Source organism: Eschscholzia californica, unplaced genomic scaffold (genome assembly GCF_041429995.1).
Source record: "Eschscholzia californica isolate CP2 unplaced genomic scaffold, dmEscCali1.0.p SCAF_4, whole genome shotgun sequence".
NCBI lineage: Eukaryota > Viridiplantae > Streptophyta > Magnoliopsida > Ranunculales > Papaveraceae > Eschscholzia > Eschscholzia californica.
In genome coordinates this window covers 10,264,442-10,279,145 of record NW_028238461.1, presented here as the reverse complement: position 1 = coordinate 10,279,145, position 14,704 = coordinate 10,264,442, and the positions used below count along the sequence as shown (strand labels likewise).

The 14,704-nt window shown below is 36.7% G+C and overlaps 3 protein-coding genes and 1 pseudogene across 4 annotated transcripts; all 4 read right to left on the bottom strand.

Annotated features, from left to right (window-relative positions):
• Window positions 1–2,660: 2,660 nt before the first annotated feature.
• Window positions 2,661–4,579, bottom strand: LOC147542528 (uncharacterized). Its single transcript, XM_086633724.1, has 5 exons — window positions 4,391–4,579; window positions 3,582–3,765; window positions 3,399–3,500; window positions 3,152–3,304; window positions 2,661–3,085 (listed from the first exon to the last, which is right to left on the bottom strand). The coding sequence occupies exons 1-5, from the start codon at window positions 4,516–4,518 to the stop codon at window positions 2,921–2,923; spliced, it is 732 nt and encodes a 243-aa protein (XP_086489850.1). The 5' UTR covers window positions 4,519–4,579; the 3' UTR covers window positions 2,661–2,920.
• A 624-nt stretch (window positions 4,580–5,203) lies between these two features.
• Window positions 5,204–9,868, bottom strand: LOC147542527 (small ribosomal subunit protein eS7y pseudogene; annotated as a pseudogene).
• On the bottom strand, window positions 9,495–11,372 carry LOC147542526 (uncharacterized). 2 transcript variants are annotated; one of them, XM_086633723.1, is made up of 5 exons: window positions 11,251–11,372; window positions 10,388–10,571; window positions 10,201–10,302; window positions 9,962–10,107; window positions 9,495–9,895 (listed from the first exon to the last, which is right to left on the bottom strand). In XM_086633723.1, exons 1-4 carry the CDS (start codon window positions 11,367–11,369, stop codon window positions 10,084–10,086), a joined length of 429 nt encoding a protein of 142 aa, XP_086489849.1. In that variant the 5' UTR covers window positions 11,370–11,372; the 3' UTR covers window positions 9,495–9,895; window positions 9,962–10,083. The 2 variants fall into 2 exon arrangements, with proteins under 2 accessions (XP_086489849.1, XP_086489848.1); XM_086633722.1 differs by having other exon boundaries at window positions 9,962–10,032.
• Window positions 11,373–12,198: 826 nt separating this feature from the next.
• On the bottom strand, window positions 12,199–14,621 carry LOC147542525 (uncharacterized). The gene is made up of 5 exons (XM_086633720.1): window positions 14,085–14,621; window positions 13,118–13,301; window positions 12,931–13,032; window positions 12,687–12,833; window positions 12,199–12,532 (listed from the first exon to the last, which is right to left on the bottom strand). Exons 1-5 carry the CDS (start codon window positions 14,222–14,224, stop codon window positions 12,359–12,361), a joined length of 747 nt encoding a protein of 248 aa, XP_086489846.1. The 5' UTR covers window positions 14,225–14,621; the 3' UTR covers window positions 12,199–12,358.
• Window positions 14,622–14,704: the final 83 nt, after the last annotated feature.

Below are 14,704 nucleotides of genomic sequence, written 5' to 3'. Positions count from 1 at the left end.
AATGTCAGGAGAGTAGGAGAGAGGAGAGACAGAGGAAGATGGTGAATCTAATGGGAGTAAAGTAAACTAGAGTGAGGTTAGGAGAGAGGAGAGACAGAGGAAGATGATGTAGTGATTGATGAAATAGGATTTTGAGTTGTTGGTTGACAATTTGGTTCGAAGAACCTTAAGTCTCCTTTCAATGTTGTCAAACGTCAACTTGCTCCAGCCTTTTAAAGCATATTTTACCCCATTTAATTGCTTCATAAGAGAATTATCTTTTACTTGCCAGAATTCCTCTAATTTATTTTTGTAATCCTCATGTTTGAGTCAAAAGAACTCAAATTTGTCATAGCTGGGCTTAGTAGGACCAATAATATTCGTTTTCAACAATATGGGACAGTGATCGCTGTTATACCTAGGGAGGTGAAACACCCCGGCATTCTGGTAGTGATCCAACCAATCAGAGTCTGCTAAGGCTCTATCTAACCTTTCTCTAGTAAGTTGTCCTGAGTTTCTATTATTGGTCCAGGTGAACGCCGGACCATGAAATCCCAAATCAATTAAACCCGCATTGTCCATGAATGAATTGAATTGGTCTGCAGAAGAAATATGGGCAGACCCCCCTAGTTTTTCAGAACTATCTCTAATTGCATTGAGATCTCCAATGCATAAGAAAGGAGAGTTGAGAGTGTTTAAAGTATTACCAAGGGTAGGCCAGAATTGAGGGCGGTCAGTTGTTTTTGGAGGACCATATATGCAGAATAAATTCCAAGTGAAGTCCGTACCTGTTATTAGGGCTTGAATCAAGTTTTGAGAGTGAGATACAACTTGTATGTTTGTTTGATCCGACCAATATAATGCAAGACCACCACTTCGACCGATGGCAGGAATAATATATTTGTTGTGAAGTCCATACCGATCAAAATTAGGAGTGGATTGAGTCGTTATTTTTGTTTCAGACAGAAAAATGACATCTGGTTTGACTGCCTGGAGGAACTGGTTCAGTGTATGGATTGTCGGAGGGTTCCCCAGACCTCGACAATTCCACGAGAAAACTAACATGAGCCTTGCGGCTTTTCTGGGACAGCCGCCACGACCACTTGACAATTTTCTCCTACCTCCGGTTGAGTAGATTTGGAAACTTTAGGACTAATGATTTCCTCAACATGTTCTCTTTAGATTCCTTCTAAGCCACATGGATAAAGGGTTTTCGAAATTAAAGTCTTCCGAAGTTGATGGACCTGAGGTGTCCATAGAAGTAATTACCTTAGTTCTCCTTAGAAACCCCCCTCCCTGATTATCTTGTGTGATGGTGGGGCCCGCCACTAATCTATTTTCTGCTCCCATATCTTGAGGTGGTTTAGAAACGGTTTGTGTAATTGTCTCCGTTCTCCTGTCACCGCCAAGAGACGATTGCATCTCCGCCGATTCAAAATCTTCCATGGAAATTTCCTCCTCCCATTTGTAATTATTCTGTAGTTTTTGATTACGTTCCCAGATTGGTAGCACTTTGAATTCCTCCGGGGTACTTTGGTTGTGTCATTTGCATGATTTTCTCTTGTTTTGCATTGCAACTTGTTTCCTCCATTAATTGGAGAAGCTTTAATCGACGCCTGCAAAACATCAGAGTGTGTCCTAAATGGCCACAATAATTACAGAACCTACCAATTTTTTCAAATTGCAGAGAGACTTTGATGACTTTGGAGTTGATTTTGAGTTGGACCTCCTTTGGGAGGGGTTTTGTTATGTTAACCTCCACTTTGGTGCGGCCATATAACGTCCATTTGCGTTCATCTTCTGTTGTTGTGGTTGTTGTGGGAACATATTTTCCTATTTGATTTGCCAATGTGTTCACTGTTTTAGCATTAAGATAGGATGTTGGAAGACCATAAAATCTAATAAAGAACCATGCTTTTTCGAAGGTGTAATCCATGGGTGTTTTGTCTTGGACACATCTTTCTATGAGGAAGATATCTTCCTTAATTATCCATGGCGCTTTTTCAACTACGATGTCAACTTCTCCTACTGTTTCCAGCTTTGCCATGAAGAGATTTACTCCGACTTCCGTAAGTTGATATGGAAATGGTAGATTCCAAACCCCTTTTAGTTTCCTCGTCGGTAGATCTGTTTTGAACTCCTTGTAACTGAGTATCTTAATCATGCAACATTGTTTGAAATTCGCATTAAGTAGTCCTTCCTCTTCTTCTTCTGCTACCAGTATGTCCGGTTCTTCTGTCGTAAGTTCAGCCAATTGTCTAGCAAATTCCTCCTCCGTGTTCATTTCTACCAGAAAGATTATCCAAGGGAAAGATACAGGTCCTCAAGACCAGGAATAAAGGCCCTAAAGACCAAGAAGAAAGGTCCTAAAGACCAACCAAAATTAAAACCAGAAGATAACTGCTCCGATCACCTCGTAACTGCTAGCTCTCTCTCTCTCTCTCTCTCTCTCTCTCTCACGTTCATCATTTGATTTTGGACCCGACTCGAACCATCTCTCCCTCGTGTTAATCTACAAGGGAGAGAAGGATTTCCCTCAAGCTCTTATGTTTTTCAAATACCATCTAGTTTCCATACTAAGTGGAAGTACAAAGTAAGAGAAAGACTAGGAGAAATGGTCGACCGGCCAACCCCTATATGGTTTTTGAGTTTTATCTAAGAGAATACTGAAGTGCAGTATGGAAATGAAACAAGATAGTTTTCTAATTCATTCAAGACAACAGTTAGAGAAGGTCATAGTACCCTAGACAGCATCATGAATGAATCTAAGATGAAAAAAGAAAAAAAACATTAGTCAGAGTTCATCACTTGAAAATAGAAAGTATCACTCATCATCCATCACTTGAAAAACGCATAATATGGAGTAACTATAGTCAGAGTTTATCACCATTACAAACACGTGCACAAAATGTAGTATGCCCAGATCCATCATCTATGTCATTCATCGTCTTGGATACACATTCCCCTTTTCTACCTTTTCCTTTCTTCTCAGCACTTCTTTCAAATAAAATACTATTAACATCGCAACCTCGGGCACCTCAGTTATGGGATCGACAACAGACAAATCACTCAGACCCATCAGTTCTTCAATACGGTTTAGCAAATCCTACAAATTGCAAAAGTGATATCAGTTCTTATAAAAACAATCGTAAAAAATAATGTAACTATATACCTCGTAGGTTTCTCCAGTGTCTCCTAACTCTTCTTTTATTTCTTCTATTCTACTCATCTTCTCAAGAGTCTCCAATTCCAAAAAGAGGGTAACAATGAGTGATTTTCGACCGGAAGTGTAGTCATCATTTAACTTCTTGTAAACATTTTCAACCTGTTTCATAGTAAATCTATAAATTCAGACCGAAAACAAATATATAGGAGCATTCGTTACAGAGGAGAGAGAGAGTCCAATTTACAAATAGTACCTTGCTTAATTTTCTAACACACGCAGACACTTTGGAATCATAATTGTCATCATTAGCTTGCACGTAGGCTGAATATATGTCATTACAGAAAGCAGCCAATTCCTAAAAAAATAAAAAAAATGATGGCGATGAAAAATCATGTAAAACGATACAATAACAATAGAATTGTATATATATGATTACCTCAAGGAGCTTAATTTCATTTTGTATATCTTCTTTCTTAGCTCTGTCCACTAGTATTTTCTGAAGTCTCTGACCCTCATACCCATAATCAACTGGATCATGCATAACAATTTCCGCACGTTTCATCTTCTTCTGTTCAAATGTCAAGTCGTTCCACTTATTGAGATAATTAGAAACCTCTTCCCTGAAACAACAGTACCACCACGGAGAATATTAATCAATTGCTAAGATAAGTTTATAATCAAAAGATGTATTCTGATGAATGTTACCCCGAATGATTGAACGGAATACAAACATAAAATAGAGCCGTTGCCAATGGTAGTCGATAGCAATCTCATGAACAAGCTAGGGTTTACTCATCAATATAACACATACGATAGAACGGATTAAAAACAGATATTAGAGCCGTTGTAGTTAACAATCTAATCCAAAAGCTAGGGTTTACTCATCAAATTATTGATTTACAACTCTATAATCATGTCATCTTCAGAACTAAAACAATTATTAAATTATGAATCTTAACCTAAGTTTTAAATACCTTCATCCAAACATACAACCTGGGAATAAGATCCATAAAAAATAGCATATACTAGAAGCGGGAATAGAATTAAATCTAAACATAGACGAACAACAAAGAAATCTTATCAATAGTAATCAAATTGAAACCCTAAATCATCATCATTATCAACAACAACAAAGAAATCATATCAATAATAATCAAATTGAAACCCTAAATCATCATCATCATTATCAACAACAACAAAGAAATCATGTCAGTAGTAATTAAATTAGAAAACCTAAATTTATACCTAGAAGCTTTGACGTCGTTCATCCATTTTCTCCACTTTTGATCATCACTGTCTTCTTCTTCTTCTTCTAGTTTTTGCCTTTTAGGGTTAGAGGTTTGGTTGAACTCCGGACCCTTTTCCACCTCCATCGTTTTTCTTTCTCGCGTTTGAGAAACTCGCCTTTCTTATGTGAGATTTGTAACAAGAAATGCCCCATCCTAATCAAATTGTATAATCTGGACCGTTGAGTGAGTTCAACGGCCCCGATAGTGATTCATACCCCGTTTAAAGGCTAATTTTAACCCCTTTTTTTTTTGGCCGCGGCTTTGGGGAATAAAGAAAATTCTCCGGGGAATAAAGACTTTTATTAAAACTAATCTTATAAGATTGACTTTTTATGTTTCTTTTTATTGCTAAGGGGCTTCTAATTTTAGAAGATGCTATAAAAAAGGATCCTCCATCTCATCACCTCTCTCTACCACTTCATCTTCTCGACACCTCATCATCTTCTCCGGTGAAAGTCGCCGGCCGGCCAACGGCGACCTTCAAACATAAAAAAAAAAACTTTTTTTTTTTTTTAATTTTCTCTCTCCTCTCTCTCTCTAAATTTATTTTTCTTTTCTCCCTCTCTCTAGAACAGATCTAGAGAGAGAGAGAGAAGGTCTGTTCTCACGAACAGACCTTCAATGGTCTGTTCGTGAGAACCGACCAGATTTGAATTAAATTGAGACCTTAGTTTGGTTTGTATCAGATTGCTTGCCTTAATGGCTTCTCTAAGGAAGGGGTGTAGTATAGACTTGTCAACTACCAAAGTCTTGCAGTCAATAAACCCATGACGTCGACTTATATCTCCACATCTACTAAGTTTGCAACAAGAAATTAGGGTTTACCTTGCCACTGAACTTCTTTTCAAGTTCCCTGACAAGCTTGACATGAATTTTACGGAAACCCTTCCTCAATCTGTAGGGAACGTGGATAACTACAGCCTTTAGGTTCCCAGAAACATCAATTTGACTGCAGCAAACAAACATTAAATCATTTTCATTCATTATGCAAAATCTAAATAACAAGTAATTATTTGAAACTTACACTGCAAAATTGATGTAAAGATCTTTCAAATCACTTTTAAGATCATTGCTGGTATTCTCCAAATCGAACAATGACTACGGAGACAGAGAAAAAAAACCCTAAATCAGATTACACACCAAATATGACAGATACTAAGAGACAGAGAGAGACACGAATAGACCTTCTCTCTCTCTAGATCTGTACTAGAGAGAGAAAAAAGAAAAAAAATTGAGAGAGAGAGGAGAGAGAAAATAAAAAAATTTTTTTTTTTTTTTTTTTTTATGTTTGAAGGTCGCCGGCAGAAAATTGGTCGGCCGGCGAATTTCGCCGGAGAAGATGATGAGGTGTCGAGAAGATGAAGTGGCAGAGAGAACATATGACATGGAGGAGAACTTTCAAAAAAATGTATTCTGGATTCCCCATAAAAATTTATTCCCCGGAGAATTTTCAAAAAAATCTGAATTCCCTCAAGAATTTATTCCCCGGAGAATTTTCTTTATTCCCCAAAGCCGCGGCCTTTTTTTTTGGTAGAAAGGGCTAATTTTACCCTTGGCTCCCTAGATATATCAAACTTTTCAAATAGTTTCCTAGTCCATTAAGGGAAATGTGAATTTCTTTCAACGAAAAAAAAAAAAAAAAGGGAAATGTGATTTTGACTCATTTCCTAGGGTACAAAATTTTAAAGAGAGTCAACTAGTCGTTGCCCAAGTGATTACAAGGTGTTGACATAAACTCCTAAATCTTGGAAGGATTTTCAATAATATAATGGAAAAATAAGAATTGAACTTCGAACAAATCAGATTTAGATAACAGAAAAGAGGACTTAAATATGAGCGAAACACACACACACTACTAGATGTATAATATAACTTTTGGTTTGTGACTATTACACGAGTATACAACATACAATAAACATTAAGTCTAGTAGGCACGAGATATAGTAGCATCCTCAGACCCACCATCGTTCCCTTTCTAACACTTTCCAATTTTTTGGTTGGCCACCATGCACATGACTTTTAATTTTCAGTTTTGTTAAAGAGTTCATGGATGAGAAAAGATCTTCCCCCTGTTGGGATAATCCTACAATGATTGTGGTAGGGGCACGGGATGAGTTTATAAGCGTGGAAAAAACTTTACTTCTTCAATTTACTTTTGGGGAGAAAGGGGCCCACCACCTCATAGGTTTCTCCAGTGTCTCCTAATTCGGTTATGGGAGATTTTAAAAGGCATCCCCGTTTTTGTTAAAAGGCCTCCCCATGATTTCGTTGACTTAGTAAAAACCCTTTGACTTAGCTTGGTTAAAGGGCCCCCCTCTTTGAATGGGTGAAAAAAAACCCCTTTAAAGGTGTATTTCACCCACAGTTTCTCTCCTCCATCTCATTTTCTCTCTCTGTCACATCATTTGACCACGCCACATCATCATCTTCTCCGGCAAGTCGCCGGCCGGCAAAACTTCCGGCCGGCGACCTTCAATTTTTTTTTTTTTTTTTTTTATTCTCTCTCTTCTCTCTCCAAAAACAATTTTTTTTTTTTTAACTCTCTCTCTCTCTATACATCTAGAGAGAGAGAGAGTGCAGATCCATTGAAGGTCTGCGAACAGACCTTCAATGGATCTGTTCGCAGACCTCCAAAGGGTCTGCGAACAGACCCCTTGAAGGTCTGTTCGCAGACCCATTAGAGGTCTGTTCGCAGACCCATTAGAGGTCTGCGAGCAGATCCACTGGATCTGCTCACTCTCTCTCTCTCTAGAGATCTAGAGAGAGTTTAAAAAAAAAAAAAAAATTTTCTTAGAGAGAGAGAGAAGAGAGAGAATAAAAAAAAAAAAATGTGAAGGTCGCCGGCCGGAAGTTTGGCCGGCCGGCGACCCTGCCGGAGAAGATGATGATGTGGCGTGGTCAACATCACCGGTCTTGGGTTAAGTTTGACCTAACGGCGTTAACTTTGCCGTTAGGTCAAATATTGATGAAGGAGGTGCTCTTTTGTAGAGGGGGCCCTATAACCAAATGGGTTATAATGAGGGGCGCTTTTAGCGGGGAGGCCTTTTAACAAAAACGGGGGGGCCTTTTAAAATTTCCCTTCGGTTATTTCTTTTGGCCAGTGCTTTGGGGAAAGCAAAATAGTTTCCGGAGTGTGAAGACTTGGTCAATTTTGTTTGACAATTTTATTTAGGGGAAAGGAAAATAGCTTCTCCACCTCAGCTCTCTCTCTCTCTCTCCACCTCACTTCTCCCTCTCCACCTCATCTTCTCTCTCCCTAACATTCTCTCTCTCTCTCTCTCTTCTCCGATTAGGTTTCCGGCCGGCTACCTAATCGAAGAAGACAGAGAGGTGAGGTGAGGTGGAGTGTTTTTTTTTTATTTCCCCGGAAAAATTCTACGTATTCCCTTTAAAATTTCACACCCCGGAAACTATTTAGCTTTCCCCAAAGAGCTGGCCTTTCTTTTCCACGTCTTTGCTTAAGATCCTCCAACTCTATGGGCATAATGAATGCTTTTCGATCAGAAGTGTCGTCATTATTTAACTTCTCGTAAATATTTTCAATTGAGATTTTTAAAAACCTCTAACGTGAACCAATAACACCTCCATGGCGAATAATAATCAATTGCTAAGATAAGTTTATAATCAAAAGATGTATTCTGATGAAACCGGTCGTTATTAACTTACAAAAAATGCCCCATCCAAATCAAGTTCTATAATCTGGACGGTTCAACGGCCCACGATCTGAGCGATTATTACCCCTTTTATAGGCTAATTTTATCTTGACTCCCTAATGATATCAAATTTTCAAAATAGTCTTAATGATATCAAACTTTCAAAATAGTCCCGACTCCGGCACTCCCATTAAATATGGCTACCCGTGGGCAATAGAGTTCATTTATACCTTTAGTTTTCAAAATAGTATTAGTTGTACCTTTACTTTCAAAATAGTGATTATTCTCTGAATCGGACCTTGTTCTTCAAGTTTTTTTTAGTAAACTAGGGTATAACCCGTGCCCAAGACACAAACGAATTTTGTTGAGCATTTATGCAGTTGCATTTTTTGCAGTAAATGTTATTCGCATCTGAGATTTTTTTATCTTAGTATTGTCTTACTCTAATGAGTTGTAAAATAAAAACTATAACTAAACTTAAAACAAAAATCATATAAACAAACAAAATAGAGAAAGTGCTTGACATTTAAACATAAAAAAAAACTTGATATCAAATAAGAAACATAAGGGGTAGATTCGTGTATCATGTAAACAACAAAATTAAATATTGGATACATATATATGTTTTGCAGTGTAGTTGCACTTGTAAAATTATTTCATCGTGTGAAATCTTGAAGAAGTGTTGACAAAGACCAAAACAAATCACATTAAACTGTAATTTGATGAAATTAAGAAATGGATTGCAAAGAGGAATTTCTGTTACTCAAATTATTAAATCAATTCGTTCCATGAAGATTGAAATAGTTCAGTTGAATTTTATGTGACAACACTAAATAGAGCAACTAATAAAAGTAAAACTAATGTGATACAAAACTTTAACATTGATCATACATTTAGTTTCGAATGGAAGATATCTCATTCTTTTGCATCCGATTGACTTAATGGAAGCTAACTCTAAATATGAAAATTTTCTTGTAATTGACACATGCCATGTTTGGCATATTTGGACCTTCAGTAACACACCCCAATAAACCCATAATCCCTCCTTCCACGAGCTTAGGTTGTGTACTAATAAATGGCTGCGGTTTGGGAATAAAGAAAAATCTCCGTGGAATAAAAATTCTCTACGAAATTGGTCAACTGAGATTGACTTTTTTATATCTATTTGTTACTATAGGACTTATAATTTTAGAGTTAAACAAAACAAATTTTTTAGAAGATCTCATAAACGAATTAAGAAAGAACTTTTATAAACTTAAGCAAAATCTTTCTAGAGTCCTAAACTCTAAACTCCTTCCATTAGAGGAGAGACAGAGGAAGATGGTGATTTTAAGAAATCCAATTCGACAAATTCTCAATCAAATTTTTTTATTCGCTCAGTTGTTTATCTTATGGTGTTTGGCCTTTATTCTTGAAGATCTCTAACAATGCATGCAAGAGACATGAAGATGGCAATGAGAGATTGAAGATGGTACAGAGAAAAATCAAATGATTGACCGACCAACCCCTCTATGGTTTCTGAGTTTGATCTAAGAGAAACAAGATAGTTTTCTGATTCATTCAAGACAACAGTTAGAGAAAGTCATAGTACCCTAGACAGCATCATGAATGTAGTATCCCCAGATCCACAATCTATATGTAATTCATTGTCTTGGATACACATTTACCTTTTCTACCTCTTCCTTTCTTCTCACCACTCTTTTCAAATAAAATACTATGAACGTCGCAACCTCGGGCACCTCAGCTATGGGATCGATAGCAAAACAATCACTCAGATCCATCAGTTCTTCAATACGGTTCAGCAAATCCTACAAATTGCAAAAGTGATATCAGACCTTATAAAAACAATCCTCAAAACTAATTGAAGTATATACCTCATAAGTTTCTCCAGTGTCTCCTAACTCGATTATTTCTTTTCCATGCCTCTCCTTAAGATCCTCCAACTCTGAAAAGATGGGCATAATGAATGCTTTTCGACCGGAAGTGCAGTCATTATTTAACTTCTCGTAATATTTTCAATCTGTTTCAAAATAAATCTAAAAGTTCAGACCCAAAACAAATATATAGGAGCCTCCGTTACAGAGAAAGAGAGAGTCCAGTTTACAAATAATACCTTGCTTAATTTTCTATAACATGCAGACCATTCGGGATCATATTTCTCAAAAGAAGTACTCAAGTAGGCCGAACATAGGTCTTCAGATAAAGCAGTCAATTCCTAAAAAGATAAAAAAAAAAAAAATGACTGCGATGAAAAATCATGTAAAACGATATAATAACAATAGAATTCTATATATTATTACCTCATGGAGCTTAATTTCGTTTAGTATATCTTCTTTCTTAGCTCTGTCCGCTAGTATTTTCAGAAGTCGCTCACCCTCAAACCCATAATCAACTGGATTATGCATAACAATTTCCACATGCTCCTTACTCTTCTGTTCAAATGTCAAGTCCTTCCACCAATTGAGACATTTAGAAACCTCTTCCCTGAAACAACATCACCATCACGGAGAATATTAATCAATTGCTAAGATAAGTTTATAATCAAAAGATGTATTCTGATGAATGTTACCAATTAGCCCGAATGATGAAACGGACTAAAAACAAAAATTAGAGCCGTTGCCAATGGTAGTCGATGACAATGTCATGAACAAGCTAGGGTTTACTCATCAATATAACACAGACCCCGGATGATAGAACGGGCTAAAAATATAAATTAGAGTCGTGCCAATGGTACTCGATAACAATCTCATGAACAAACTAGTGTTTACTCATCAATAACACGTACCCCAAATGATGGAACGGACTAAAAACACAAATTAGAGCCGTTTCCAATGGTAGTTAGTCGATAACAATCTCATGATCAAGCTAGGGTTTACTCATCAATATAACATATACCCAAAATGATAGAAGGGCCTAAAAACACAAATTAGAGCCGTTGCCGATTAACAATCTCATCCAAAAACTAGGGTTTACTCATGAAATTATTAATCTGCAACTCTACAATCATAACATTTTCAGAACTAAAACAATTTATCATCATCATCAACATAAACAAAGAATCTTATCAAGAGTAATCAAATTGAAACACTAAATCATCATCATTATCAACAACAACAAAGAAATCATATCAATAGTAATTAAATTTGAATCCCTTAGTCTTTACCTAGAAGCTTTCACTTTGTTCATCCAATTTCTCCACTTTTTATCATCAATGTCTTCTTCTCGTTTTTGCCATTTAGGGTTAGGGGTTTGGTTGCACACCAGAGCCTTTTCCACCTCCATGGTTTTTCTTTCTCGCGTTTAAGAAACTGGCCGTTATAACTTACAAAAATTGCCCAATCCTACCTCGACCCTTGAATGAGTTCAACTGTCCCGATCTGAGTGATTATTACGCCCACCATCCTTTGCTGTAACGGATTGACAACCCTCTTAAACCCATGAGGTCGTGGGCTTAGACTCCCTAATAATATCTAACTTTTAAAATGGTCCCGAATCCGGCATTCCCATTAAATATGGCTACCTAGGGTCATTAGAGTTCATTTATATCTTTACTTTATTTTTACATCTTAATGCAAGTCAATAAAGATGAATTATACTTTCTCTCTGAATACGACCATTGTTCTTCAAGTTTTTTGAGTAATTGGACAACCAACTAACCAAACAAATGATGGCTTGTCATATTTTGAAGGATGACATAGTTTTTAATTGGCTTGTCATAATTTCCAAAGTAGTCTCTTTCCCGCCATTTATTACATTTCTTGTTATGTCAAAATAGACTACACAGAAATATTAGAGAGAATCTTCTTTTATCTTCAACTTCATCACTTCGTCTCGGCAACACATCAACTCAAAATCTAGTTTGGAGAAAACTCATAAACAATATCAAATTTATTTTAAAATTCTCAATCAACTGTTAGGAGAGTAGGAGAGAGGAGAGACAGAGGAAGATGATGTAGTGATTGATGAAATAGGATTTTGAGTTGTTGGTTGACAATTATCAACAAATTCTCAATCAAATGTTTCAATTAACAAAGTTGCTCTTTTATGGTGTTTGGCATTTATTCTTCAGTGAAAAATTGAAAAAAAGATCGAATGAAGACTGCAAGAGAGATGAAAGTGGAAATGAGATATTTGATGATTGTACAGAGAAAATCAATTAGAAAGAAAAATCAAATGCATATCTTAAAATCACAAAAAAGAAAGGCCTAACATTAGTCACAGATTATGACACCATTACAAACACATGCACAAAATGTAGCATCCACCACCATCTATGTCATTCTTCGTCTTGTTTTCACATTCCCCTTTCCTACCTCTTCCTTTCTTCTCACCACTCGTTTCAAATAAAATACTGTTAACATCGCAACCTCGGGCACCTCAGCTATGGGATTGAGAACAGACAAATCACTCAGATCCATCAGTTCTTTAATTCGGTTTACCAAATCCTACAAATTGCAAAAGTGACATAAGATTTTATAAAAACAATTTGTCAAAAATAATTTAACATCAGTTCTTTAATTTGGTTTACCAAATCCCTACAAATTGCAAAAGTGATATAAGATTTAATCACAATTTGTCAAAAATAATTTAACTACATACCTCATAGGTTTCTCCAGTGTCTCCTAACTCGTTTATTTCTTCTTCTCCAGGCCACTCCTGAAGATATTCCAATTGTAGTAGGAGGGTACAAATGAATGTTTCTCCACGGGAAGTGTCATTATTTAACTTCTCGGCAACATTTTCAATCTGTTTCATAGTAAATTTAAAAATTCAGACCCAAAACAAATATATAGGAGCATTTGTTACAGAGACAGAGAGAGAGAGTCCAGTTTACAAATAATACCTTGCTTAATTTTCTACAACACGCGGACAATTCGGAATTATATTTGTCAGAACAAGTTTTTATGTAGCCCGAACATAGGTCACGACATAAAGCAGCCAATTCCTGAAAAAAAACATAAAATAAATGACGGCGATGAACAATCATGTAAAACGATATAATAACAATAGAATTATATATATATTATTACCTCATGGAGCTTGATTTCGTTTAGTATATCTTCTTTCTTAGCTCTGTCCACTAGTATTTTCTGAAATCTCTGACCCTCAATCTCATGATCAATTGAATAATGCATAACAATTTCCATACGTTCCTTCCTCTTCTGTTCAAATGTTAAGTGCTTCCACCAATTGAGATATTTAGAAACCTCTTCCCTGAACCAATAAGACAACCATGGAGGATATTAACCAATTGCTAAGATGTATATTAAAATTAAATGATATTAAGAGTATAGCTTAAGTAGATTTATAGTATCCGATAAGATGCAATATTAATTCGCTTCTGCGCCTTTCTCACTTATCAATGAATTTTTCATCAATATAACCTATACCCGAGTGATCGAACTAAAAACATAAAATAGAGTCGTTGCCAATGGTAATAACAATCTCATGAACAAGCAAGGGTTTACTTATCAATATAAAACATACCCAGAATGATCAAACGGACTGAAAACATAAATTATAGCCGTTGCCAATGGTAGTCGATAACAATCTCATGAACAGGCTAGGGGTCTACTCATCAATATAACACATACCTCGACTGATAGAACGGACTAAAAACATAAATTAGGGCCGTTGCCAATGGTAGTCTAACAATCTCATGAACAAGCTAGGGTTTACTCATGAAGAAAACACACACCCCGAATGACATTATCGATTTACAACTCTATAATCTTGACCTAAGTTTTAAATTCCTTCATCAAAACATACCACCTCGGAATAAGATCCATAAACAATAACATATACTAGCAGCAGGAATAAAAATCATATCAATAGTAATCAAATTGAAACCCTAACTTAGCAGTCTCATCATCATCAACAACAACAAAGAAATATTATCAAGAGTTATCAAATTAAAAACCCTAAATCATCATCATTATCAACAATAAAGAAATCTTATCAATAGTAGTAATTAAAATTGAAATTCTAAATCTATACCTAGAAGCTTTGACTTCGTTCATCCAATTTCTCAACTTTTTATCATCGATGTCTTCTTCTTCTTCTTCTTCTTCTTCTTCTCGTTTTTGGCTTTTAGGGTTAGGGGTTTGGTTGAACTCCGGAGCCTTTTCCACCTCCATGGTTTTTCTTTCTCGCGATTGAGAAACTGGACGTTATCCGGACTGTCTCCTAATAGGACTTCGACACCTGGTCCAAAGTAAAAGTTATGTATCTGCTCTCATATTCGCATGAGCTACTGCTCTCGTCCTGACCGAGATCTATTCTCATCTTGCAGACCCCTAAATATCCATTTGAAGAAAGAGATGAATAGATAGGGCTGAGCCGATAGCTGGGCTGGGTACGATGATGGGCGAGAGAGGGAATGAAACCCCGGAGATCCACTCCTTTCTTTCCTCATCATTCAACATTGAACTGATGATCCGAAGAGGCGCTTGTTCTGCTGGGCGGCTCATGAGCAATAGAGGTCTCACATAGTTGGGGTCACCCACGCCTCGAAACCGCCTTGCCAAGCCACGTGGGACGAATTACCATAAGATCCATGGACAGACAATTTATTGCTAACTGACCGATCCTCCCCCGCCCACAACCTTTCCGATTGC

Excerpts from the sequence above, each read along its gene's own strand:
- LOC147542528 (XM_086633724.1), bottom strand. The coding sequence starts at position 4,518 with ATGGAGGTGGAAAAGGGTCCGGAGTTCAACCAAACCTCTAACCCTAAA. Across the intron at positions 3,766-4,390 it reads AACGACGTCAAAGCTTCTAG|GGAAGAGGTTTCTAATTATC; the intron begins GTATAAATTTAG and ends CTGTTGTTTCAG. Across the intron at positions 3,086-3,151 it reads ACACTGGAGAAACCTACGAG|GATTTGCTAAACCGTATTGA; the intron begins GTATATAGTTAC and ends TGCAATTTGTAG.
- LOC147542526 (XM_086633722.1), bottom strand. The coding sequence starts at position 11,369 with ATGGAGGTGGAAAAGGCTCTGGTGTGCAACCAAACCCCTAACCCTAAA. Across the intron at positions 10,572-11,250 it reads AACAAAGTGAAAGCTTCTAG|GGAAGAGGTTTCTAAATGTC; the intron begins GTAAAGACTAAG and ends ATGTTGTTTCAG. Across the intron at positions 10,303-10,387 it reads ACGAAATTAAGCTCCATGAG|GAATTGACTGCTTTATCTGA; the intron begins GTAATAATATAT and ends TTATCTTTTTAG.
- LOC147542525 (XM_086633720.1), bottom strand. The coding sequence starts at position 14,224 with ATGGAGGTGGAAAAGGCTCCGGAGTTCAACCAAACCCCTAACCCTAAA. Across the intron at positions 13,302-14,084 it reads AACGAAGTCAAAGCTTCTAG|GGAAGAGGTTTCTAAATATC; the intron begins GTATAGATTTAG and ends TTATTGGTTCAG. Across the intron at positions 13,033-13,117 it reads ACGAAATCAAGCTCCATGAG|GAATTGGCTGCTTTATGTCG; the intron begins GTAATAATATAT and ends GTTTTTTTTCAG.